This window comes from Leptidea sinapis, chromosome 1 (assembly GCF_905404315.1).
Source record: "Leptidea sinapis chromosome 1, ilLepSina1.1, whole genome shotgun sequence".
Lineage (NCBI taxonomy): Eukaryota > Metazoa > Arthropoda > Insecta > Lepidoptera > Pieridae > Leptidea > Leptidea sinapis.
In genome coordinates this window covers 28,287,736-28,315,598 of record NC_066265.1, presented here as the reverse complement: position 1 = coordinate 28,315,598, position 27,863 = coordinate 28,287,736, and the positions used below count along the sequence as shown (strand labels likewise).

Genomic DNA, 27,863 nt, shown 5'->3' with positions numbered 1-27,863 from the left:
AATATATCATAAACATAATATTTGGCATTATAAATAATCCAGAAACTATGACCTAGGCAGGTATTATCACTATATATATAAACTCATTTGCTAAAAGAAGGGCGCTTTTAATTTTTCTGTTCCTTTAGATCATACAATAACAAAAGAGGCTTTAATCATTTGAGAATATTATTGGCACATTTATGAAGTGGTGCATGAAAAAGTTATATTATTCCAAATTCAAACATAGTCGGACTTTAACAAAAATTGCAGTTAATTGCGTATCGTGGCGGGAATCGTTGATAGTTCATACTAACTCATTTTTAGATAATTATTAGCAGTCCTTATTGTAAACATAGCGGTAATTAATTTCATCGAAATGTAATGACGAAATGGACAGAAATTACATTTTGCTTATTTATTTAAAGTATTATGATAGAAGCTACTTAGAATTATGAAGTAATCTGAAGATGCCAATGTAACAGGTTTTTTACCTAGGTGCCCGTTTTTTTGCATGAGAGTGTATGTTATATTATAATGGAATTTACAAAGAGCACAAGTAAAACTTATAATAGTATCATATACATAAAATTTGAAAAAACGAAACGAGAAGAAATGACGATGTGATCACAGGCAAGCCGTCTCTGCCTTATTTTCTTCTTGGAAGAGAGATAACAGTTTGCGGGAGACTATCCTTACATTCAAGTATGTTTTTGGCTAGATTGTGGCAGCAGCGGCGACGGCAGGAGATGAGAACTAGTGGGTGAGGCGCCGTCATCCAGGATAGAGGCGGGTTGCTCCACCGGGCTGAAGGGATCCGGGATTGCGACATCTCTGTGCACAACGTCAAACGGCTCAGAGCTACTGTGGGACTTCTTATCGATAATGCTGATCTCATCAAACTTATCTAAAACTTTGTAGTCTTGATGAAGTGGATCAAACTTTTTCAATCCTTCTGGACTCAAGCAATCTTTTGGTTCGTTTGGTGCGTCGTCAGCAAAGCTGTTGTCACCACTAAAGTCTGACAGATCAATATCATAATTAATATTCCACAAGCCCGGAGCAACATTGTCGAAATCATCTGGAGTCAACAGATTGTCGATAGACTTTGAATTGTAAAGTCCGAGCGGACTCACGGTAACAGACCGTTTGGCTACATCCGCCGGAGGAGTGCCCGCCGTTTGTTGAGATGAGGTTGTGTCGGGGTCAGGGACAATCTCCGGCACCAATAGGTAATGCTGGGGTTGCAGCCGCTCGGAGTCGTCAACTGGCTGGGGATCAGCTCGCGCGGCGGGCGCCCAGGGTTCTTCCGTGACATCCAGATCGATGAGGGTGGCCGTGGAGCTCAATGACCGCAAGGAAGGAATTTGTCGCCGCGGTTTTATCTCGAGCGGGGTTTTCGCAAGCACGTCTTGAACTTTCTTTGCGATTTCTTCCTGAAAATTATAATAAATTATTATTTCTACGGTATCTCGGTGCACTTTCTTTCTGATTAATACTGCAAGTATTTCTAGTATTCTAGTCTTGAATTGTATATAATAAACAAAGGGCTCATCGCGGTTGTGTAATGAAATAATGCACAAATAAAATTTGAAAACAAAATTTTATGAACGATGCCGGACTCGAACCCACGACCTCTCGCTTTCCGTTCGAGTGCATTCCCAATTAAGCTAACCGTTCGAGTCATACAATCTTGTATGCTTTGTTCAACTCTCAGGTGGCAGCCTCATCTACAGCATCTACTTTACAATTGATAACATGCTCAAGTCTCGTGCCCCAGTATTTGCATATTAGGAAATTGATCTGAGATGTCGCTCTTGCAAATTTCAATTTGTTATGTTTTAGAGGGTTATCACTTTTAAAAACATAACAAATCGTTATTGATAGCATCGATGCATACTACGACTAGTTAGATCCACTGTGCCTACCTTACTAGGTATATGGGGCACACTAAAAGTTTTGCACTTCTAGCTAATCGGAACTATTTGAATTTCAAATGTTATATTTTTTGAAATGTTGCAACCTTCTTAGTAATAAAACAAAAAATTGGCGGGAAATCATTTATCAATTGTTTTTTATCACACATCAAAGTTCTACGTACGCAACCAAAAAATATAATTAAGTCGAAAAATTTTAGAGCGATGATTTTTTATGATTTTAAAAGTTTTCTATCTCCGCAAGACTGTGCCGCTCGTCTTAAAAATGCTTTTGGGAGAGAAGTACCTTGCTTGAGTACCGTGAGGCGATGGTTTGCTGAATTTGATAGAGGTCGGGTTTCTTTACATGACGAATTTCGTGAAGGGCGGCCTTCAACTGCCGTCAGCGAAAATAATGTGGCTACTGTGAAGCGGTTAATTTAAGAAAACCCGTGAATTCCTATGAGATAATTAGAGGACTATTGGGGATTAGTATGAGCCAAATTCAGAAAATTTTACACGAAGAATTGAAACTTCGGAAGCTTTGTTCTCGTTGGATCCCTCATGAACTCACAGCGGAGCAGAAGCGGGCTCGCGTGGAATGGTGCTCACAGATGCTAATGAAGTACGACCACGGACATTTTAATGCTGTTTATGATATTGTCACAGGAGACTAAACGTGGATTTATTGTTTTAAACCCGAAAAACACTAAAAACAGCAATCCCCATTCACAAGGGTGTTTGATAATGAGAACAGGCCAACAAAAGTGAGGCAGGGGAAAAACGTTGGTAAAAAAATTATCGCATAATTTTTCTCAGCTGCGTGTCTCATCTGCACAATTCCACTTTAGGATCAAAAGAGTGTTAATGCCGAGTGGTATTCGATCATTTGTATACCCAGGATGTTAAAAAAAGTTCGCGAAATCCGACCCATCCTGCACATAGCATCCTCGACCTGTGACTTCTGTATTTTCCCCAAAATCAAATATTTGATGGGAGGTTTCACTTTTACCAATTCCGAAGAGGCAGTGATAGCATTCAATCGGCACGTAGAAAACATGCCTTCAGATCTGTGGTCCTCCTGTTTCAAAAAATGGTTCGATCACATGAAAAAATTTAAATAATATTTTTTTTAAGATAAGATAAGATCATTTATTTGTAGTCATGGGTATACATAGATGTTTCAAATCACAATAAAAGTTCTCCATTCCTTGCCCGCATGCTGTGGCGTACAAATAGTAATTAATAACAGGTCAAACAAATATATTTATACACAATGACAGTTAATTGATGTACATATCAATAATTGAATATTTTGAAATAACATATAACAAGTGAAATTGGTAAAAAGAAATTAAATTAAGTAATATGATATTTAAAAAATGTTAATTGAGTGTTGTATCTGAAAAGAAGTATTTTATGGATAGTACGATTTTGTCACTAGCATATTAAATAGTTTCTTTGTTTCTTTTGGTTATAACATGTTGTTTTTTACGTTACGCAAAACTTTTAGTGTGACCTACGTAGAAAGCCAATGCACGCCCCTGTGTGAGACTCACCTCGAAGGTCTCCGCTGCGGCGGCGTGTCTCTGCGCCGCGGCGGGTATCGCACGTGCGGCGTCCAACAACCCAACGACGTGCGCTCGCAGCTCGTCGGCTTCATGCGCCGCGCCGCATAGCGACAGGGCCGCACCCTAACAACATTCTTTTTTTTAAATTCCTAACCGATTTAACATCTACTATTGAGTAATCCCCTCATGGGCCATGATTAAATCAAACGAGTAATTACACGTCCATTTTAATAAAATACTTTTAAAGGATTAAAACGCGTGTAATTGTAACGGTTTTACATTAGATGTTTGCGTAAAAGTTACATTTTTATTTTAGTTAATCCGACGTTTCAAGACCATATGTCATAGTTGTCATTATGAAGTTTAGCGCCATTTATTTCCTCGGAGGTGGTATTTGCTGTAAACAGATGGTTTTTATAAATAAAAATGTAACTTACGCAAACATCTAATGAAAAAACCGTTACAATTACACGCGTTTTAATCGTTTAAAAGTGTTTTATTTAGATGTGTAACACTCGCGTTAATGAAAGAAAATACTAATTACACGTCCGTTATTTATTAATAAACACTCGTCTAATGCGCAGCGGGGCCCGGAGACAACTGACTCGCGACTCGTCATTTGCACACGTCGACAGCTGTCCCCACAATACCTTTAAACGAGCAATTCTTGTATATATATATAATCTGAATCTCGGAAACGGCTCCAAGTGATTTTAATGAAATTTAGTATACAAGTAGCTTCGGGGGCGAGAAATCGATCTAGCTAGCTTTCAATAAAAAAAAAAGAAGTTTTAATGAGAAACAGCTACAATAACATTAGAATACAAAGGTAAATTTCGCCACTATATACACTAGACTAAGAAGACCCCGGTTCGAATCCAGATGTCCTATTGGTTTTTTTTTTCAAGTTTTGTACATACTTTAAAATCCGAGCAAGGCTCGGTCGTTCAGATATTATTTTCTTCAACTAGGTTAATATCAAGGTCGTCAGAGCTTGTTACTATAATGGCACCCTTTCGTACCGCTTTATCACTCGGCGTACAGTCGTTTTCTACCTGTCGACAAAAAACGCGCGTGGACAACGCATATTCCCCGATGGATCTCTGCATCAAATTCAAATAGTTTTATTCAAAATAGGATAACTTATTGAAAGTCAAAATCTATCACCCATTCGAAAAAGCCAAACCTGAGAAGAACGGGCGCAAAAAACTCAGCGGTCTTCTATTTTTTTATACGCTACAAAGTAATATAGTAACATAAATTTATTATTAGCCTGAGGGCGGTCGCTCCCTCCCCAATCTGTAGTATCAGTAAGAAAATCATTTATATTATAGCATACAACGGCTAATTAATTATCGTCATATCATAATAAAACGTCTTTAGCGACCTTGAGCACTTTTCTTGGGATGGGTATAAAATGTGAAACTCGCGTCAGGACACGTGGCCTGATCGAAATTTCGTAAGACAGTCGTTGAAATTATGGATGAAATATTTATATTTCTAATTATAGTTCGCCTCTTTCTATTTAATAATCATACGGTCATTTGACGAGTGTTTGAATCATTGTGATTGCGAAGCCGTAGCACCTCGAGATCGAAGGATCGAATCTCAGCCGTCAGATATTTTTACAGTTTAATTATTTGTTTTTTATGTGATATAAATTGTCATTTTTGTTTGCGCTATCTACTAGCGCAATAAATGAATATTGTATTTAACCACATAAATGCTAGTACTTTTATAATGATAAATAAAGCAATTCGTGCGAAAACATTTCATTCATTCCAAAATCTTCAAAAATTCACAAAATTAATGTTCAAGTTTTCACTGCTGCTGGCAGCGTTATTTTTTAATGAGTTATTAATTTAACCCATAACATATCATACTTCGGTATTCGACGGATTAGTGATAATAATAATAATAATATTGACACACTTTTTACACAAATTATCTTGCCCCAAGTTAAGCATATATAGCCTGTGTTATGGGTTACAAGACAATGATATATTTAATACAATATACTTACTTAAACATACATATATTTATATAAACATACATAAATACATTTAAACATCCATGACTCGGAAACAAACATCTATATTCATCATATAAATGCTTGCACCAACCGGAATTCGAACTCGGGATCTCTAGCTTAGTAGGTAGGATCGCTAACCACTCGGCTATACAGGTTGGTGATAGACCAAGTATGACTTTATTTCGTTCCTGGATGCAGAGGTTCCGCGCAACTACTTCGGCTATGAACGCCCCGCGGCCAGGGCCCAGCAGATCTTCAAGGACTCGAAAGTCGGTTGAAGAAAGTTTACGTGAAAATCCAAGTCTTTCGATGAGGAAAAGGCAGCCTTACTACTAACTTACCTATTAAACTGTTTTGCCTAATTTTGTGAATCCCGTGAACATAGGGCAGTCAGAAACTGAGATCTCTTTTTATTTGAAAACACATTAAAATTCTTTCAAAAAATTTACAAACATTAAATTATAAATTATATTTGGAATTGTTCATTATTCAAAAAAAGAACTTCCTTCATTAAGCCTGACTTCAAACAACCTATCCATAGTTTTTTTTATGAAAATAAGGGACGAGACGAGCATGACGTTCAGGTGATGCTAATTGATACGTCCTGCCCATAACAATGCAGTGCCGCTCAGGATTCTTGATTAACCCCAAAAATTTATAGCGGCACGACAATTGCTTTCGTCACCTTGAGGCATAAGATAAGATGTAGAAGTAGCTGGTCTATATACAATCAGTTGTGACGTGATAAATACTCACCCAGGCGCTGCCGCCGATGGAGGCTGGCATAGCCATGTAGCATTCGAACTCCTGCCGCTCCATGCTCAGCGACTCGGCCGACAGGTTCTCGATGAACGACACTGCGCAACACTACCGACCAACAAAACGTTCACTCATCGATAGCAACAACACCTGATTGGTCTCAGGAGAGCCGGTATAGACTACCACATGGAACATGCATTCGATGCAAATATCAATAATCTAAGTTGCGATGACAAAATGTGCTTCTGCTGCGTCCCTCAATCAACGGATTACTCTTATTATCAATTTGAAACTAATGCTAACATATTCAGTCATCAATTACATGGATGTTCTGTGGGAATGGGTGAACAGCTCTAGCTGTTTTAGAAAGTCCCATAGATGCTCAATGCGATTGAGGACGGGACTTCGTGCTGGCCAATCTAAACGGCGAATCCCGACTTCGCGTTTTTTGTCGCCCACTGGGTGTGCTCGAGCATTCTCGTCCATAAACACAGCGCTTCCGTGCATGAGGAATGAGAGCCATTCTGTACGAAAACTAACTCTGTAGGATCTTCGGAAGCTATGCCAGCCCAACATTTGATAAAGCCCCCTTCGTACGGCGTAATTTCTTCAAAACATACTTCTGCACAACGCTCTCCCGCTCTTCTTAGCACTTTACAACGTCAGACCTCACCAAATAAAAGGATGATGGCTTTATCAGAACAAAAAACCTGTTCCATTCTAAGTTTCTCCACGCCGCAATAATTTTGAAAAAATCTTAAACTTATATTACGGTGCCCACGGAGTAATTTAGGACCCCTAGGTGATCTTCGACTTCTAAAAGCCTCCTCCTGACAGTCTGTACGCCCACACTCACATTTCTAACATCTTCAATATTGTTTTTATGTCATCGTAGGTAGTTTCGATTTCGTAAACCTTGGCTCACTATTTATTGATCCCGGTCTTCTTTCAAAGAACCTAGTTCAGGTCCTCTGAACAATGGATCGAGTGACACCAAACCGTTCCAACATATAACATTGAGTAAAGACTTCTTGAAGAAGAGTCACTATATTACCAGCGACAGGCACTTGTCTTGTCTGCCATTATAAGGTAAAAAATTGGTGACAAATTACATGCGTACCAAGTGCTGGAATTTAGACATAGGTGATGTAATGTAGACAGTCAGTGTAGCAGGCGTAATGAGAACTGTAGATGTAGCCGGTGTAATGTGGAGTATTGACGTATCAGGTGTAATATAGTCAGTCAGTGTATCAGGCGTTATGTGGAGGTAAGCCGTAGCTGGTGTAATGTGGATTTTCGACATAGTGTGTAATGAAGTCAGTCAGTGTATCAGCTGTTATGTGGCGTATCGACATAACCGGTGTAATGAAGTCAGTCAATGTGTCAGGCGTTATGTGCAGTATCGACGTAACCGGTGTAATGAAGTCAGTCAGTGTATGAGGCTTTATGTGGAGTATGGACGTAACCGGTGTAATTAAGTCAGTCAGTGTATCAGGCGTAATATGGAGCCCAGACGTAACCGGTGTAATGTAGACATCAGTATAACAGATGCAATGTCGAGGGTCGACACACCCGGTATAATGAAGACAGTCAGTGTTGCAAGTGTAATGTAGACTCTTGACGTAGCCGGTGTAATGAACACAGTAAGTGTAACAGGTGCAATGTCGAGGGTCGACATACCCCGTGTAATGAAGACAGTCAGTGTAGCAAGTGTAATGTAAAGTATAATGTAGCCGGTTTAAAATGTCGACAGTACCAGGTTGGTGAAGTAGTAGCCGCCCTCGCCAGTCATGAGCCGCTGTGCGTTACAGAACCGCGTCACGTAGTTGATGTTGCTCACCAGCCGCGGCGGGTTCGCCTTCAGCACCTGCAGCACATACACGCACAGACAGTCAAACCGAGTACTGCCTAGTAACACTAAAGAAAACTCAAAACATTTGGATAATTATGGATTTCCACAAAGTAACGAATACTTCAATACTTTTATTTTATTTTTTTTAACTTATTCGTGTGTAGGTCATTGAGTATTTGACATTTGATAATTCTTGTTAGATCGCATTATATCACGTATTATATTGCAATTAAAATGATTTGTAAAGATATACGATATAAGAGAAGCAAAGAGTTTTTTGCTACTTCTCTTCATTAAAACTCAACCTTTCGAAGTGTCGAAATGGTAAAAAGTGTAACTTTTAACATTCATACATGTAATTTTGGACCTATATGGATAAAGTGATTTTGGTTTGATTTCTTTGACACCTTGGGACTTTCAAATATTAACACTTATATTCTTACACAAATTATCTTGCCCCACACTAGGCAGAACCTGTACTATGGGTACAACAAGACAACGATATATTTAAATTTGGATTACATCCATAACTCGTAAAAAACATCAATATTCATCATATAAATTTATGCACCTACCTGGATTTGAACCCGGGACATCTAGCTAAGTTAGCAGGGTCATATACCACTGGGGTATACAGGTCGTCGTAATAATATTTTAAGCACTTAGAATTTTCGAAAATCAACCGTCTAATAAAAGTTTTATATAAAAAATATCTGGTCGACCGAGCCTTGCTCGGATATTTAAGAATGTACAAAACTTGAACAAAAAAAAACTAATAGGACACCTGGATTCGAACAGGGATCTTCTGCTTTCCGGATCCCCAATTTGAGCTGTTATAGTCTTGTATATAGTGGCGAAATTTACCTTTGTATTCTAATGTTATTTTTGTTTTATATATATGTTATTTTTAAAATTGAAACCTAGCTAGATCCATTTATCGCCACCGAAACTACCTGTATACTAAATTTCATTAAAATCGTTGGAGCCGTTTCTGAAATTCAAATTATATATACAGGGCGTCCCAAACTTATGGGACATGAAGGGAAAGTACTTTCAATATCGTAGATAGGGTATTTTACTGAAAGCAGACTTTATGTTATTTTTAAAGTTTAGTAACTCTGCATTCAAAGATTTTCTAAAAATTACTTGCCTCGTCTGGGACTCGAACCGACTTAAATTAAAAAAAAAACACCCCTACCAGACCCAGACGAAATCTTTGAATGTAAAATTACTAACTTTTAAAAATAACATAAAGTCTTCTTTCAGTAAAATACCCTATCAACGATATTTAAGGTACTTTCCCTTGATGTCCCATAACTTTTGGACATCCTGTGTATATATATATATAAGAATTGCTCGTTTAAAGATATAAGATATTGTATATGTGAGCGGCTGGCACTCACCGTAAATATGAGCAGCGGCAACAGGTCGTCGGCGGAGGCGGGCGCCGCACACAGCTCCAGTACGTGGCCGCACGCACGGCGCACGCGCCGCAGCTTGCCGCACGGCGCGGCCGCCGCATCCATACCCAGCAGCTCTGACAAACAGGCACGCCCACCGTCAAACCATGTGAGACTTACTCGAGCTCTACTGCTGGAGATCTCGGCTCGGATATTCTCAATATATTCTTGATAATGTAATGTATGTTCATAGGCACATAAGTGAATTTGCTAGAAACTGTCATAACCATAATGTTAACACCAGGAACAGACATTAGCTTATAATGCCTACTACTCGGCTAAGTCGAGTTAGTAAGTCTTTCGTATGTATATGCGTATGTATACGTGTGATGTATATGCTTTAACAACAAGATCCCAGAAAATGTTCAAAACAAAAGAATTACGTTATTCAAAAGAATTGTTAAAAAACGTTTGGGTGGTAAATGTTACTATAACATAAATTACTTTTTTAATGATACCACAGATTGGGATTGAGGGACCACCCTCAGGCTATTCAATAATAAGTTAATTGCACAATATTACTTTGTAAACATATTTTTTGATGAAAGAAAAAGCCCACTGAGTTTGTTGCGCCCATTCTTCTTAAGCCCGAGGCATTCATTTTAGAATGGGAGGTAGTTTTTCGATTTTAAATAAGTGATGTCACATCCTATTTTGAATAAAAATATTCGAATTTGAATTCGCTTTGTCATGCTTTCTTATCATTCAATATTTGTAACATTTCTCTTCTCAGTTTCCCTCACTGCTGAGGATCGTGACTCCTTCTGATCTTGTCCACTAGGTGTCGCCATCGGTTGTATTCCCTTGCCTCATGTATTGCAACATTCATTGGCACCTCCAGCTCTTTGGAAATTTGGTCAGACCATCGTATGGGACTCTGGCCTCTCAGTCTCTCTCCTTCTACCTTCCCTGTCTTCAAAACCTGCTCACACTTATTGGCATTTCTGCGAGCAATGTGGCCAAAGTATATGTAACATGTAAATGGACAGAAATTGAGCTAAGTGAAGGCGCGGTATTCCCAGGACGATTTTACATGGATACCTTCAAGAAGTATACACACAAGCACCTACCTGTGTGTGCGGCGGTGATCACTTAACATGAGGCTTGCCGTACGCTCGTCAAACTAGTGTATGAGTGAGTATGTCACCGCTGATGGCCCTGTAGAGCAGGCGGCGGCAGCGTGCGTCGTGACGATCCAACTTGCACTCGAGGTGGCGCTCTCCGACCCAGCCCAGCTGCTGGATGCGCTCCGACATCACGCGGTCGCGGCGCTCGTCGTCGGTGCCACCCGGCGAGAATACCACGCCTGGCAGGCTGCACACACACACACATACCCTCTCGTGAGTGCGCTCGTGAGCCGCACACACACTCCGGACACACAATTGCCCAGGAGTGGTGTCAGTTACGTGGCCCGATGTTAAACGTTTATCCTCTCGTTTCTTTGAATTATTTTATGTAATTTTTATATTACCAGGGTATAATAAATACTCGTAATGGTTAATAGAAAGATGTGATTCAAACCAATTAAAAAATATCTTCCAACACCATTATCAACTTGTGAGCGACGAACATTAAGAAAACAATACAGAATTCGATTGATTTACAAGATTTTGAAAAAAAAAATAATGCATCAAGTATCAGTATTTTTAAGAAGCTTAATTCTCCGTTAATACTCTTAATAAAACAACTTTATATAAGCTAATTCGGAACAAGCAAAAAATTACACATGCATGAATTTGTACAAATTGTCTTTAAAAGATTTTAGATTCCCTCTTTAACGAAAGAAATCTCGCGGAATTAATTAAGTTTTATTTTAAAATGTGTATTTATTAACCATTTATAAAAACAATAAAAATCTAATTTAGTCGCAAGCGGTGGCTCGTAGTGAAGTTCTGTCGCGCCTCACAGAGTGCACTAAGCTCTTTAATAGCCAGTTTAGCGTTCTCTTCGAAGTGACCACGGTGCAAAGTGTCGCTTGATATATCGAAGCCGAATACAGGCTATTTATAAAATGAGATTGCTTTTTATAATACGGCATGGAATTAAAGCATTCCTAAAAAAATAAAATGAGTGTCGCAAGATTTAACTGACAAGCGATGTTAAATCTTCATTTTCCACGTTGTACCGGCACAGAAATGAGGGATTTTGGGGCAACTTGTGACATGTCAAGATTGTTCACAAAAATAAAAGCAAACATCGCCATGGCTGCTTCCTGGTCAAATCGTAAATAGAAAAGTGATGGTACCTGTTTGGTGGCCTCTTTATGGTGAAATTCACTACAGACTCCTCAGATCCGGTCTAGCAATAACAGCAAATGTGTATTATACTGAACTTGGAACGATGATAGTAAAACACGCAGAGTGACAACCCTGACTCGTCAAGTGATCTTCACCATATTGCTCCATGGGATCGTTTGAGTAACCAATTTAAGACTTATATTCAGAAACCCTCCAATATCCTCCGCACTTCAGACCTGGTCCACTTTATCGCGATAAGGACAGTTTTTTTCAGGGTAATTACAATTTCCTTTCAAGAAGCAATACAAAATGCTTTTAAAGAGTTTGGCATAAAAATTGACCTTCCCGTGAGACGGCAGAACTGTATGAGGGTAAGCTTTCCTATAAAAAAAATATCAGTACATAACGGCAATTTGTATCTTGAACCCTAAATGGATTATAAGAAATATGACTAGGTAGGTACTGAAAATATGCCAAAAAATACATACTCGTGTAAGTAAGCCATGGCGTGTTCCTCCACGAAGTCCAACAACAGTTCCCGCTGCTCGGAGTCCACCTTCGCGAAATGTGCGGCCGTGTCCATGAACTTCCTAAATCGCTACAATTTCAACTTAGTTACTTAGTTTAAGGACAAAAAGGCGCACATAGTAATAATATTATTTATTTATTAAACACACACCTTTTAAACTTACGTAAAGTTCTTTTGTATTATTTAAAATAATATGAGAAGAAAAAAACGTTAATTAATATTAAAGACACAAATTATTTCTATATATATGTTAAATATGAGTAAATCAAACCATAAACCATATATTATAATTAAACAATAACACTGTTGCAAAGTCTTGTAAATTGTAGTACCGCACCGTCATCCCAAAGACCCAAATCATATCCCAAGACATCATTTAGTCAAAGTTATTACTAGTAATAGCTAAACAGCTCATTAATCAATCAATAATCTCATAGAGAGCTTGCCATGAGAGTGAAGACCAATATCAGTTCTATCAAGATGAAAGAATTCACGATTTGCCTTGCTCCGGGGCGGGGTATATTAAAATCGATTTTGTGTATTATTTCTGGGGTATTAGCGATGCTATTACATAGTATAAATTAAAAATATCAAGTTTTCAATTCGAAAAAGATTTTCGAGAGATTTAAAATATTTAGCCTTTGGCTATATAATAAACATGAATTTTGTATACTATAAATCAAGTAAAATGCCTTTGAATTATTTCCAACCTATCAATATTTTTGAATTTTGTAAAAAGCGTTCCAAATCACACAAGCGTATTCCAAATGCGACCGAACAAATGCATTGTATAAGCAGATGATAGAATTGATCTGTTTAAAATCTTTGGAACTTCTATCAATATATGGTTTGAATCAAAGTCTAGAGTACATTAATATTCCTAGATCTTTGGCAGTATTTGATTCATTGATAGCAAGGTTATTAATAACGTATGTTTTGGATATTACATTTTTCTTCCACGTGATTTTAATATGAACACATTTATACGCGTTGAGGATCATATTGTTGCGTTAAGATCTTCTTGGTACAACGCTCCATCATTGTGCAACTTTATTCATGTTTACTACTTTAAATTATCACCATAAAGTAGCGATTTGCCATAAGTACTTCATTAACCTATAAATATCGTAAAATTACGTAGTCATTAATAAAAACTACAAAGAGCAAAGACCCTAGGAGAGATCCTTGGGGTACGCCAGAAAATGTAGCGTAACACGTGGAGTTAAAACCATTTCTGATGACTCTTTCAGACCTAACACTTCAGATTGACTTAAAACAAGATAATAGGGGATTAGAGACGCCGTACTTCAAAAGCGTAGTAAGGAATATATTATGGTCGACTTTATCGAATGCACTACTCAGATACGTGTAAATGACATCAGGTAGGGTACCGTTGTAAACACTTTTAGCTAACTCATTAAAAAAACTCATAAGATTTGCCACCAACAAAACCATGCTGAAGTATTAGAAATATGTTCTTTAAAATGCCAAATCATAAATTTATAAAAGAAAGAAAAACAAAAAGTATACGAAATGGGTCACCGAATACATATTATCTGTGACACGGCGATGGCTAGGAAACACCACTGATATTCAGAGGTACGCGTTTGGAGATACAATGCGCTCTACGTAATTAATATACTTAATAGATAATTCATAATAATGTATATACCTACCCATAAAGCTCATATTATAATGGTCGATAGTAAAATATAGTACAGATGTTTAAAAATAATAAAAAAACATGCAGCGACAATTTTTTTTTAAATATTATTAATTTAATTTTTCAATTATTCTTTTTAATTTATTTAAAATTCTTTTCAAGACTTCCCGAAATATAGATAGCAGAGAAATGGGGTGATAATTAGAAACATCAGATTTATCTCCTTTTTTAAAATTGGCACGATATTAGCTAATTTTCATTTATTGGGAAAAGTTGATGTTAATAAGGAATGTAGGAGGAAAAGTAGATGTTAGTAAGGAATTATTGTAGGAATATGTCGCAAGTGCAACGGTAATTGAGTCAGGGTCGGGTAAAGTTTTATAAACGACTTTGGTATTGCTGATAATATTTTATAACCTAGGTCCTAAGGAATCATTAAGAGAAAAATTTAAAGAAATAAATTTTGACTGTTGCTTCTCAATATATTTTTGATAATGTTCTATATGTTCTGAAGCACATTGAGGAATTCGCTAGAAACTGTGACATTCCTAATGTTAACACGAGGAACAAACATAAGCTTGTTATGCCTATTTCTCGGTTACGTCGAGTTAGTAAGTCTTTTATTGGGCGATGTACATTATGCTTCTACAATATGATCCCAGAAAATGTACAAAACAAATGTGTTACGAAATTTAAAAGAATTGTTAAAAAACGTTTGTGTGGGAAAGGTTACTATAGCATAAACGATTTTCTTAATGACACCACAGACTGGGAATGAAGCTAACACCGTCGGGCTCTTTAATTATAAATGTTTGTTGTACGATATCACAATGTAATCCATATTTTTATATAACAAAAAGCCCGCTGAGTTTCTTGGGGGCAGTCTTTCTTGAATGGGTGGTAGTTTTTGACGTTCAATAAATGATTTTGAATAAAAATATTTGAATTTGAAAAGGTATTCGTGTGTCACCTGGTAGTGGCGCTGCACGCGATCGGACAGCAGGTCGACGGAGATGCGGTCTGCGGTGTGTAGCACGTCCACCACGAGACTGTGTACGGCGGAGCGCGCGTCCCGGCCCGCTTGTGCTGCCAGAGCCGGGAACCGCGCACGGAACTCGCGCCGCATTACTTCCGCCACCGCTGCCAGTCCGGCATCCGCGACCGCTGCCTGCCTCACGCCACCGCCCGCCCCGCCTTCTCCAGACGCTGCGGACATGTGTGATACCTTTGATATAATAATAATAATAGCTATATAATATTAATAATAAGCTCACTGTTGCTCAGCGGGCAATGGAGAGATGGGCAGAAATTAGGAGATCCGTAGGAGAAACAAAGTGACCGACATAGCCCAATGATTGCGAAACTGAAGTGGCAGTGGGCGGGGCACATAGCTCGGCGGAAAGATGACCGTTGGGGCAGTAAGGTACTCGAATGGCGACCACGTACCGGAAGACGTAGTGTTGGTGGACAACACAAGATGGACCGACGGTCAAGATCGCCGGAGTAGAATGGATGAGGGCAGCGCAGGACCGATCGTCATGGCGATCTTAGGGGGGGCCTTTGAGCAGCAGTGATGGAAGACTTCCGGTCGAAATGATGATGTTGATGATGATGAAAAATAATACATTTTTATAACCAAATTAATTTTATAACCTTACACACAAAGTTAAAATTAAAGTTAACACAATTCACTTAAACTTAATTGTGAATAATATTTGAGTACCTTGTAAGCTTGTTGATTGCGGAACATACCATGGAGATGGTAGAAAAGAATAGTAAATTAGTAAAATAAATAAATAAAAATAAAAACTTCTTAACAAACAATAATGTGCGTGTGTGTGTGTATGTGTATATGTGCGTGTGTGTGAATATGTGTCAATGTGTATGTGTGTGTGTGTGTGTGTGCATGTGACAATGTGAGTGTATAAGAGTTTCAATCATTTTTATAAAATTATCTGAATGATGTTTTCAGTTTCTTGATAATCTAGTCTCATTAAGTATATTTGATATGATATAGATACTACGTTCATTGTATCTTTAATATTAATATTTAATTTAATACTTTTGATGTGATCAAAGTGATGAAAGAAGTACAGACGAAATTTAATTTAAAAAAGAAAAAGCCCGCTGAGTTTCTTGCGCCTCTTCCTCTCAAGTTGGAGGCATACATATTCGAATAGGTAGTAGTTTTTGAAGTTCAATAAATGATTTAAAATAAATAAATAATAGTTAAAAGAAACTTAAAAGCACGCTTTATATAAAATTCAACTAAAAAATAGAAAATAAATTTAAATTGAAAATAGTGTAAAAAATATATTTTATTGTAAAAAAAAGCGTGGGGTGTAGAAGAATTATTATTTTAATAATATCTTAAACATTATCTTTTTACACTATTTTCAATTTAAATTTATTTTCTAATTTTTAGTTGAATTTTATATAAAGCGTGCTTTTTTTTAACTATTATTTATTTTTCATTTTTTAGTCAAATAAGTGTAATGTCATCGGTCCTCGATAAATCTACAAAGTTTGAACAAAATCTAGCCGTTTAAAGTGGGTCAAAGGCGCGCCCAAAGAAGTCGGTTACAAACATACAGGTGAAGCTAATATAAAACGTATAAAAATAGTTTAATTTGGGAATGTAACTGCATTATGCAGCGGACTGTTCTCATCCCTAACATATGGTCTACAAAGTCTAGTCCATACGTCATGCTCGAGAGCAATCGCCTATTGTGGAGCTTCAATCATCCTGAAATCGGGAACTCTCCTAAAATTAAGTTAATTTCTAAGATATAATATTTACAGTCATTACAGGTAATTGATATGCCCTGCCCTAAATTACAATGCAGTGCCTCTCAGGATTCTTAAAGCCCAAAAATTCTGAGCGGCACCTTGAGACATAAGATGTTGTCTCATTTGCCCAGTCATTTCACTAGCTACGGCGCCCTTCAGACCGAAACACAGTAATGCTTGCACATTACTGCTTCATGGCAGAAATAGGCGCCGTTAATTTCATTCCATCTACTAGGCTCTGTAAAATTGCTAAATCTTTTAAAGTGGACTGTGTTATCTTTATATATATAATTCTTGTGTGCGTGTGTATGTCACTGAACTCCTCCTAGACGGCTGGACCGATTTGGATGAAATTTTTTGTGTGATTTCAAGGGGATTCGAGGATGGTTTAGATTCACAATTGAACTACCTCCTAAACGGCTGGACCGATTTTGATGATATTTTTGTGTGTTCCAGTGAATTTGAGATGGGTGTGTGTCTTCAGGTGGATTCGAGAATGGTTTAGATTCACAATTAAACTACCTCCTAAACGGCTGGACCGATTTTGACGATTTTTTGTTTGTTTCAGTGAATTTGAGATTGGTTTAGATTCTCAATTCCGTCCATATAATATAATTCTCTCCGTCCATATAAATAAGAACTCCTCTTAACGGCTGGACAGATTTTGCAAATTTAAGACGTGTGTACAGGACAACGTCTGTTGGGTCCACTAGTACTTTATAAGAATCTGCCAAATTATATTAAAATATTACCAATTAATAAATTTAAATGTATCGTAAATAATAATTTAACATCTAAAACCTATTATGAAAGATTATTTGAATGATAAAGATAGTTGGGATTAATGTTTCAAAATTTTTTTTAATGAATATTGTTATACTCATTTGAATGCTATTGTAACTTTTGTACTTCATCCTGACTTGCACTAAATAGCTTATAAAGTTTAACAGTGCATAAAGATTTTTTTGAATTTGAATACAATGCTGACATACCTTTATCTATTATTTACATCGTTAATTAGTTGATGCATGTTCTGTACTCAACAACTCTCGTTGTTTTTTTATTCATTTACATTTATTTTTTTAACTACTCGTGTGAGTCATTGAGTGTTTGACGTTTGAGTATTTTTGTTGCATCAATAAAATCATGTTGTAATTGAAATAATTTGTAAAACGATAAAGCTGTAAATGTATATGTGGATGTGATCGTCGACAAACCTCCGAGCTCACTGTGTTACGAACCCAACGAGAACAATGTGCTAACTGTGTATGTCCGAATGAATCGTTTTTATATTTAAATCATCATCATCTCAGCCGGAAGACGTCCACTACTCGACAAAGGCCTCCCCCAAATATCGCCATGACGATCGGTCCTGCGCTGCCCTCATTCAACCTACTCCGGCGATCTTGACCAGATCGTCGGTCCATCTGTGGGGGGCCTACCAACACTACGCCTTCCGGTACGGGGTCGCCATTCGAGGACCTTACTGCCCCAACGGCATTGTGGATGTGATCATTAACCGCCGAAAACCTCCGAGCTCACTGTGTTTCGTACCCGACGAGGGCAATATGCAAACTGACTAACCTGTATTAGATTTCTTGAAAACGCTAAACTTTAGTAAGTTAGCTTTCTTCAAAGTCTCGCTCTGCTTGAGCCGCTTCTCCTCGAACTTGGAGAATGACGAGCGAGCGGCCACGCCCGTGGCCCCACGCGCTCGACTCGCTCCCGCCCCGCTCTCGCCCGCCGACGCCTGCGCCGCGGCCTCTGCTGTAGAACATTAATGTTCATTTGAAAAAGTGAAAAAATATTTATTTAATTTACAAAAATGGTACAAACATAATAGTGGAGGATGTCTGTGTGTTTGTACGTATGTGTGAGTGTGTGTGCGTATGTATGGTGTGTGTGTGTTATTGTTACTTTTCGTAAAACACTACTTATTGTACTATTAAGAAGATATACCTAAAATTTACTCCGTGTAGTTAAATAGCTCTTCCATTTCAACATAATTCATAGATTTCAACCAAGTGTTTAAACTTCGTCTACGTACCACTTTGTTAAGCGTATCTCGAGTTTTTCATTTATAACATTATAAACACAGACATAGATCCAAGTAGATAACGCAAATCCCTCCGTCTGTATGAAAACCAAGCGTGCCCTTGTTTTGTACCTACTGTGACGTCGTTAAAAATGCCAGTGCATCGAGCCTAACGTTTAGCCATTCACCTCATCATTAGTTGACGTTTTCAGTACATCAATAGTCGGTATTGCTTATTACTAAAATCGGCAATGTATTATAAATCATAATAAAAAATAAAATAAAAGCGTCAAAGGAAGAGCATTGCTCCTCTTTTTGTGGTCTTTTTGAGACGCGAAGTACATACACTCGCGGCATCGTTTCATTTGGATCCATGTCTGTGGTTATAAACATTTTCTGATTGTTTCGTAAACTGTCAAACTGCAAAACTTAACTTAGTCTAGTTAGTCTAGTCTACTTAGTCTTAACACTAGTTTTCTAAATAATCAAATAACTTATTTCCTCCTTTTCATAATCATTTGTATTGCCTACTTTTTTGATGACTACACGTTGAAACAAATTAAAGCCGAAAGCGCATGCATCATTGTCATTTAGATATTATCTTTATTATCTCCTTGTATTAAAAACCTCAAAGGGTAAAGATTTTCAGAGATAAGTATAAATGAATAAATATCAAAAAAAAAAATACACTCAAATCTTTGAATCTCAAAAATACTTATTTAACTGCAACTTCACTATCACGACTCAAGTGAGAAGAAGCCACAAGAAACTCAGTGAGCCAAAATTTAACAAAAAGTAAACCTGGCTGTCATTGACGAAGCGAAAGACATCAGAAAGACCTGGAGTGAAATCAAGAGAAATGCTCAGGACCCAATCGCGATGGAGATGCACTGTGGATGCTCTCTGCCCCAGCCAGGGGATACAGGTACTTAAATGAATTAAATGAATCTATTTCACTGTTAAACAGCCTTATCATTAATGAAGTTTTAATAGGTAATAGGCCTTTAAATAACTCAATTTACCTAATTGTAACGTAATGTTTAAACCTATTAATTGACAAATCATTCGTCTGTGTATTGTAAGAGCTTTCAGCACTTCGAGTTGAACCTTATTTCTTAAAGGACTATGGGCAAAAATGTATGGGATCCATCCCCACCTACCAACTCACATGGAACTGATACCGATGTGTTCCTAACGTTATTATTATTATTATTAATATTATAGATTTATATCCTTTGTCTTAGATAAATCAATGGGATTTTATGTAAAAGAAAACAATTTGTAACTATATATTTCAATTTATTCGAAGAATGAATGTATGAAAAAAAGTCTACTAAACTTCGGAAACTAGATAGGTATAGGTCTAAGAATACAAGGTTCTGAAGTACAGGGAGTACTTTAGGATTTAAACAAAGGATTATAATGTTACTGTGCCTGATAACGTCAGGAAAAACACCACTACCAATAGAATTGTTAAAGTGAAAAACGCATCATTGTGATTTGAAAGTCGATGAAACGAAAAAGCGAGACAGTAAAAAGAGACGGCCACATATACCAGGCGATCATAGTTGGAGAAGAGATTGTCTTATGTATGACGCGAGTCTGCCTTATTATATTCGGACGTCATGCGCACGACGTATTACTAGAAAGACACCAGGAGAAAATAAATATGGTAGCGGTATGTGTTTCATAGCGGTTGAAATCATGTGTCATCCTAGCATCATCTACCAGGACTTCAAATGGAGTTTAGAGGTTCATGCACAATGCAGGTTTTACTTGTGACATGTGTACTTTGTACGAAACTTGGTGTTTTTTTGAATATTAAAGCTTCATTCATATCGTTTCAATGTGTCTGTCCGAATGAATCGTTTTTATACTTAAATGAAATTGACTAAAAACCAACACCAATAGCGGTAGTTCACGACTGTACCTAACGTACGGCTAAACCCTTTGCGATAACATGATTGCACGTGTCCTTGTCGGTTGGCACGCCTCAAGCCCGCTCTATGTACTATAAGAGTTAACATTCATTATCTCTAATCTCATAATAATCCCTACTAATATTATAAATGTGAATGTAAGTTCGTTTATTACGCTTTTACGCCGGAGGTACTGGACTGATTTTCATGAAATTTGGTACAGCGATAGACTAGAGCTTGAGAAAGGACATAGGGTAAATTTTATCCCGGAAAAATTCTTGGTTCCCGCGGCATTTGTGAATTACTGTAATTCACGTCGATGAGCTATAACTATACCTATAAAAGGTTTACTTTGCCATAGTAATCTTCCTGTAAATAAGATTCATGTAATATGTTGAGAACGGGAGCGAAAATGGGAACCGGAACTGGATTAGAACATGAGATAATTTTCATTCCCAACTTGTTTATTATTTTTAAAAACCCTTTAACTACGCGGACGAAGTCGCGGGCATCAGCTAGTTCTTTATTAAATAATAAAAGTAAAATCTGCCCTTTGAATATCTGCACATAATTAAAGAATACATTCTGTATGTTCATCAAACTATACCCAATCAAACAAAAGTTCTTTAAATAATTTTTGTCTGTTCGTCTGTCCTCATGTCCGGGTTAACGGCATTGATAAATGGGAATCGCGATAGTGATCCGTAGTCAATTCAGTATCTAATCCTGACGATTCAAAGTGATTACTTTTGATTGAAATGAAATTAATTTTAAATTTTGATCAAAATATGATTATCGAGTATTATCACTATTCTGCGGATATCAATATTACATTGAGTTTACTGAAAACAAATGAACTTCACCTTCTCTACGGCATCAATGTCGACAATACATCATGATACAGTTAACAATTACTGATTGTCTGATTACGATCTACATTTGGAGGTCGATCGCGGCGGCCGGACTCGGTTGACACTGTATCTAATATAATATATATACTAACTGACCCTGCAAACGGTGTTTTGCCATATTACGATGTTTGAAGGTTAATATAAATTGAAAAAAAATATATAATCAAAGTAAATACTCGATTCCCGTCTTGCAACCCATTGCGAATCTGTGGATGGAGCAGAATAATATAAAAACGGCGATTAAAAAACAGGGGTTCATCGTAGAAAGGTGAAAATTTGAAGTTGTGTGTATTTTTTAATGCTAAATTATAATAATATATTAAAATTATCATTATAATAAAATAAAAAATATTTATTTTACCCTTATGATTTAGGGGAATGAAAAATAGATGTTGGCCGATTCTCAAACCTACCCAATATGCACACAATTTTTCAATCAAATTTCGGCACAGCCGCTTCGGAGGAGTTTGGTAACAAACACCGCGACACTCTTTACTTATTAGACAGAAATTTATTTATTAGATAATACTAGCTGACCCGACAGACGCTCTTATGTCAATAATAAAAAATAGGATGTAGTATTCGGGAATATTGTAGTCTAAAGCAATCTAAAGTTTTATAATATGTTAGTGTTAATAAACTGGTAAGGATTAATATCGTATTTGTGTAAGCATTTTTTAAACTACCGCTTTACAATGGCCTATTTTTAAAGTATTAAAATGGATATAGTATGTTTCTGTAGAACTATATAATGTATACAATTCCGCCATACATTGTTTTGTTATATCTCAAAGGGTTTAGACAGCGTTTTCGTTGTAAACTCCCAGGTGGCTTACTTTTGCCGACACCTCCAACGAATATCGCTAATATTTACAAAAATGTATACAAAACGTAACAAATTATATATTAAAATCTTCCTCGAGAACTGAACATGAAAAATCGGTGCTGTAGTCTTTGAGATTTTCGCGAACAGACAGACAGACAGACGCGGCGAAGGACTTTGTTTTATAATAGGGTAACACTGAAAATGTTTGGAACAGGCCAGTTAGAAACATTGCTAATGAAAACTTTATTTGAATTTAAATTTTAGAACTCTTCGCTAACCTAATGTATACTACTTTGCATTCATTTGTCATTTGTGTTTGTAAATTGACGGCAAATCTAAAACTCTTTTTACACGTGAAAATAAACCTAACGCGAGAAAATTTTCGGTCAATGATTTATTATGACTTTCGTTGTGGTCTTACTCAACAACAAAGCTATTATAGGCTGCGATTAGCATTTCTTAATGAAGCCCCATCTCGTGACACTATTTACAATTAGGACGTAGCAATCTCAATGATGATCCGTGTGAGGGACGTCCTTTAACAGCGACTACTGAAGATAACATCAGTGCTGTGGGACGCATGATAGAGGAAGATAAGAGAGTGACCTATCAGGAGATACGGGCAAGCCTAGGCATTGGTATGAGTCAAGTTCAAAAAATATTACACGAACATTTAGGCGTCAGGAAGCTTTGTACCAGATGGATTCCCCATACTTTAACCGACGACCAGAAACACCTTCGCTGTTATGCAATGTTAGATAAGTTCAACGGCGGTGACTCAAATGATGTATTTGACATCGACACAGGTGATGAAAGCTGGATATATCGCTACGAACCCGACACCAAAAGACAATCAGCTCAGAGGGTGTTTCCATTCGAGGATCGGCAAACTAAGGTAAAGAAAGGAAGAAGTCAAGGAAAAAAGATGTTTGCTCATTCTTTGATCGGAAATGTCATTTCGCGACAGTTGTGCTAGAAGATGGAAGGACAGTTACTGCAGACTGGTATGTCAATCGCTGTTTGCCTGTTGTCTTGGAAAAAATTCGACAGCAGCGCCCTCGAAGCAGGATCCTCCTTCACCACGACAATGCTTCAGCGCACTCCGCAAAATATTCGCTTTACAAGTCCTGAAAATGCGGTAAAAGCGTACGAAAATGCCATAGAAGAGACCCTAAGGAAGAATGGGCCCACTGCTTTTCTCAGTGGTTCCAACGATTGCGACGATCTGTAGAGAGGAATGGACATTATTTCGAAAAACAATAAAAGTATTGGCAACTTTCTACAATGCCGTTTTTCATTTTCTAAACATTATCAGTGTTACCTAGGTATTATGTAGTTCTATACAGGGTAATTCAGTAAACTTGCATGTATTTCAAAAAATCATAGCCTCAACATTTACTAAGATAGAAACTACCTACAGTATCTCACGTTAGTGGCTATGAGAAACTTAATATCTTATGTCTCGGGTGAAGAGCGCAGTTGTAGTGCCGCTAGAATTGTTTGGGTCTTTCAAGAATCCTGTTACCATCAGCTCAACTTCCTGTTCGTCTCGTCCCTTATTGTCATAAAAAAAGATGCTTGCCATGCCTGACCCACATGATGGACGGTATGACGGGACAAAACAATGGTGTTGCAACAAGTTCATCTCTATTTTTGATTGATTACAAATAGACAGATTTTTGGAATAATATGTTCTTTTAGCGATTCTTCACACAAATGGTACCCAATTGTAACCTATTAACCTAAGAATCTGGTGTCCAGCCGTGTGGCAGCGGGGTGCGTGTGACATCACTATCGCCACCATAACAACAGATAATCAAATAGAAGATCGTGAATTAACAAGAGAAAATATTTATTTTACAAGTGTTGTAATAGTAGTAGGTGTTAGATATACCCTTCATAATGACTTTTTATTACAATCACAATAACCTACAATCATGTGTGGTGTTCCAAGCTCCAACATAGTGTAGTTTTCACAGAATGAGATTCTCTGCATGGTCATTTCAGGTCAAATAACAAATCAGTAATATCCGGACGACCGAGTCTTGCTCGGACTTTTAAAAATGTACAAATCTTGAACAAAAAAAACTTCAATGTGTCAACTGGTGTACATAAGTAAAAGATACAAGAAGGTAACAAAAGGCTTTTAAAATTCTAAAAGGAGACACAAAGACAATTATTTAATATTTCAACTGGTTAGAGCTTTAATATTTGAGTCCCAGGGAGGCACAGGGTGCCAGGAAAAATTTCATAAAAAAAAAAACAAATCCCTATGTGTTGTAAGTTTGTATATATTGTGTATATAGTAAGATTATATTAAGAAACAAAGTGCAGGCATGTACACAATGATAAGTACTGTGAACCATTAAATGTAGAAGATGACATTATATGTGTTTACTGTGAATTGACATTTTGTGTACTAAAAGTGTATTTTTCACCAAATTTTAAGGACGCCTAGTGCATCTGCATGTTTGCTACGGTAAGACAATACTAAAAACAAATATGGCTACACATTGATTATTATTTACTTAGACCTTTTAAGTAGTACATATTTGATTAAAATATTCCTAATATAAGTTTACTTCTCTTATTTAGTGAACTTTCTCCATTGACTTGTAATCTAAAACTACTTATACTAATCTGCGATTTGTGAAACACAATAGTGTATTTTGTATTCTATAAAAATTTTAAGATTTGGTATTACCTCTCCTTTGCTTCTGAACTTGATTCCGATGACACTCTGAGCAGAGGCCTCTCCATTGTGGGTTACCGTAGAACTCACAGCCATTTTTGCACTTTAGGTCTCCAACATTGAGAGTAGGCATCTTTGAAGCAAATATAACATTCTTGTAAAATCTCTTCAAATTAGGACTGTACCACATAGTCCAATGTTTATAAACTTTAAAGGGTTAATTTCAATGCTCTGCACTCGAAAAGTCTCCCAAAATACGACTCAATAAAAGTTTCAGCCCATTTTTGACCAATTCTATTTATTGAAACAAATTCGTTTACTATAGGAGACTTCTTCATTGCAATGTATAACGGATAACGTGCAACGATTCAAGTCGTTATATAGACCACACTTATCTCTGATGGTCCCTCTAGAGTACTGATAATCTTTATCATGAATTTTGTACAAGTATGTATAATTATAACATTATAAGTAGTATACCTTTAATAAAACAGTGCAAATAATTGCCTAATGCATACCTTTTAGTGTGTCCTTTCTACGTATTGCACATATTATGTCAAACATAAACTTTCAGTTTATTAGATATTCAATTTGTTATTAAATTTATTAAGTTTAATATATAAACCCTACCCTACTCGACACAAAAATATGAATTCAAATTTAAAGGGTCGTAAACTTAAAGAATTCGTAAACACAAATTTGCCAAATAATGTCAATTGTCATCTTCTAGTTTTTTTTATTTAGAGCATTGGTAACAAGACCATCGGCTCAAACCAAAATACAATAAAATTAATATTATTTAACATGTCAATCATTTTTCAATATACTCGATTACATGAGAAAATCCCCGTAAGGTTTATGGGCAAAAATAATCTTTTTCCCCTCGAGCGCCCAAACGTCAAACTTAATCGTCGTGTTCGCGCACACCCGACCGAGCTACATGCCCCATTTGCAAGTAACTAGTTCTGAATAAATTCACGCGCACGGCAACCGGAGCGCCATGGTTCATCTGGAACATGGACCTCCATCGCGATCATGAGCTTCCGACAATCGCTCCACACCTCGATATATCGCGACGTTTGTTTTGACAATGCGCCTTACCATCCCAACATCTTGGTTGGGAAGGCATGTGTGTACACCCCACTTCACCATAGTCTGAACTCACTGAGGTACCCCCGGCACGTCATGGCCATGTCGCTATAAAAGCCTTTAGGGCTGACAGCATAGAGGTTTTTAATTGGTAGGGGGTGTCCGACCGACCGACCACATAATATGGGCCCCGTTTTGGGGTCTTCATTACGTAGGTAAATGTATTTTCCTCCTCTGCAAAAAAAAAAAACAATAAATGTCATTACGAATCTGCACTCGTGAGTTTCACGAGGAGAAGATCCTCGACACCTGTAGTCTTCACATTAGGAACCATCACATATACTTTTTCTTAATCTTGAAGGTTATATACAATGACGTTCTATACTTAAAGATAATGCACCTCATACAAAATCATAGCCGAAATATGGCGCATGCCGCAAATGACACCATAATAACCTTCGAATGCTTTGACTTTACATTTCTACGTTTGCTCCAGTTTTTTAAAATATTCTTGGTTAATAATAATATAAACACTATTTCAGTTTCAGCTGCGTATTTTGAATTTAGAACCCGATTGGACAGTGACCACAGTAGAGTAGCTGTTAGGTATTTTTTTAAACCCAGACGAAAAAGAGGGTTGCTATAAGTTTTAAGTTCGTCAGTCTGTCCCTATTTTCCGATCAATATATGTTCAGTCGGAGGTTTTTTACGTTTTTAATAAATCACACTCACATTGTAAAGGGGAAAGTTTGTATGTTTATTTATTGGCTTGTGTTTATATTTGTACTTCTTTACGTTCTAAAGGGATTTGGATTTAATAAGTTAAGGTAACAAAATGAGGTAATAGTTATTTATGCAACTGTTGTGTAATAAGGGGTATTAAAACACGAATGTTCGCCTCGTGTGATAATAGCATCACATGAGTGTTTTAATACCTAATTATCAACAGTTGCATACAAGACTTTATCTACACCCAGAATATGAATCCTCTAATAGATTCTGAAACAGTTAGCTTACTGCTAACACTAAAACACCAGTCCTAGTAGTAACCTAATATCATTCATTACTGATTATATACATATACATATACGCTCGCTAGATACCAACTTTAACACATATTACTGTGCGCTCTGTAATCGAGATCTACCCTCAGTTGAATATTAATTATGGTTAAGTGTACAAAATGCAGTAAAATTATATCAAAGAAAACGCCAGGTCTACAATGTTGTAAATGCAATAAGTGGTTACACGCAAACTGTGCTGCAATTTCTGTGGAACAACTAACAACCTTGTCATCCACAGATGCCATCGACTGGAAATGTAGAAACTGTGTGGGTATGAAGCCAAAACGATTGTCGGTCATCGTACCTGAATATGACGACGGCGATGAAAATACAGACACGGAATCCACGAAGATCAAGGATAATAACCAACACGAATCAATCAAGCATATTCTAAGCGAAATACGGCACGAAGTAAAAAATATCATAAGGGAGGAGCTGCAGCGATCATTAAAATTTTACGCCGAAAAAATTGATGATTTTGAAGTTAAATTAAACAACTACGAAAAACATATGAAAACCTTAGAAAACCAGAATATAGA

At 37.1% G+C, this 27,863-nt stretch overlaps 1 protein-coding gene across 4 annotated transcripts; it reads right to left on the bottom strand.

Annotated features, from left to right (window-relative positions):
- Positions 1-25,878, bottom strand: LOC126970069 (rab5 GDP/GTP exchange factor). 4 transcript variants are annotated; one of them, XM_050815752.1, is made up of 11 exons: positions 25,690-25,878; positions 25,184-25,304; positions 18,373-18,555; positions 14,969-15,204; positions 12,295-12,404; positions 10,717-10,883; positions 9,513-9,646; positions 8,014-8,124; positions 6,255-6,365; positions 3,455-3,589; positions 1-1,415 (listed from the first exon to the last, which is right to left on the bottom strand). In XM_050815752.1, exons 2-11 carry the CDS (start codon positions 25,302-25,304, stop codon positions 681-683), a joined length of 2,043 nt encoding a protein of 680 aa, XP_050671709.1. In that variant the 5' UTR covers positions 25,690-25,878; the 3' UTR covers positions 1-680. The 4 variants fall into 4 exon arrangements, with proteins under 4 accessions (XP_050671709.1, XP_050671699.1, XP_050671720.1 ...); XM_050815742.1 differs by lacking the exon at positions 25,690-25,878 and having other exon boundaries at positions 25,184-25,532; XM_050815763.1 differs by lacking the exon at positions 25,690-25,878 and having other exon boundaries at positions 1,208-1,415; positions 3,455-3,600; positions 25,184-25,595.
- Positions 25,879-27,863: the final 1,985 nt, after the last annotated feature.

Excerpts from the sequence above, each read along its gene's own strand:
- LOC126970069 (XM_050815742.1), bottom strand. The coding sequence starts at position 25,361 with ATGTGGTACAGTCCTAATTTGAAGAGATTTTACAAGAATGTTATATTT. Across the intron at positions 12,405-14,968 it reads GCGTGCAGCGCCACTACCAG|CGATTTAGGAAGTTCATGGA; the intron begins GTGACACACGAA and ends TTGAAATTGTAG. Across the intron at positions 3,590-6,254 it reads CCATCGGCGGCAGCGCCTGG|GGTGCGGCCCTGTCGCTATG; the intron begins GTGAGTATTTAT and ends GAATGTTGTTAG.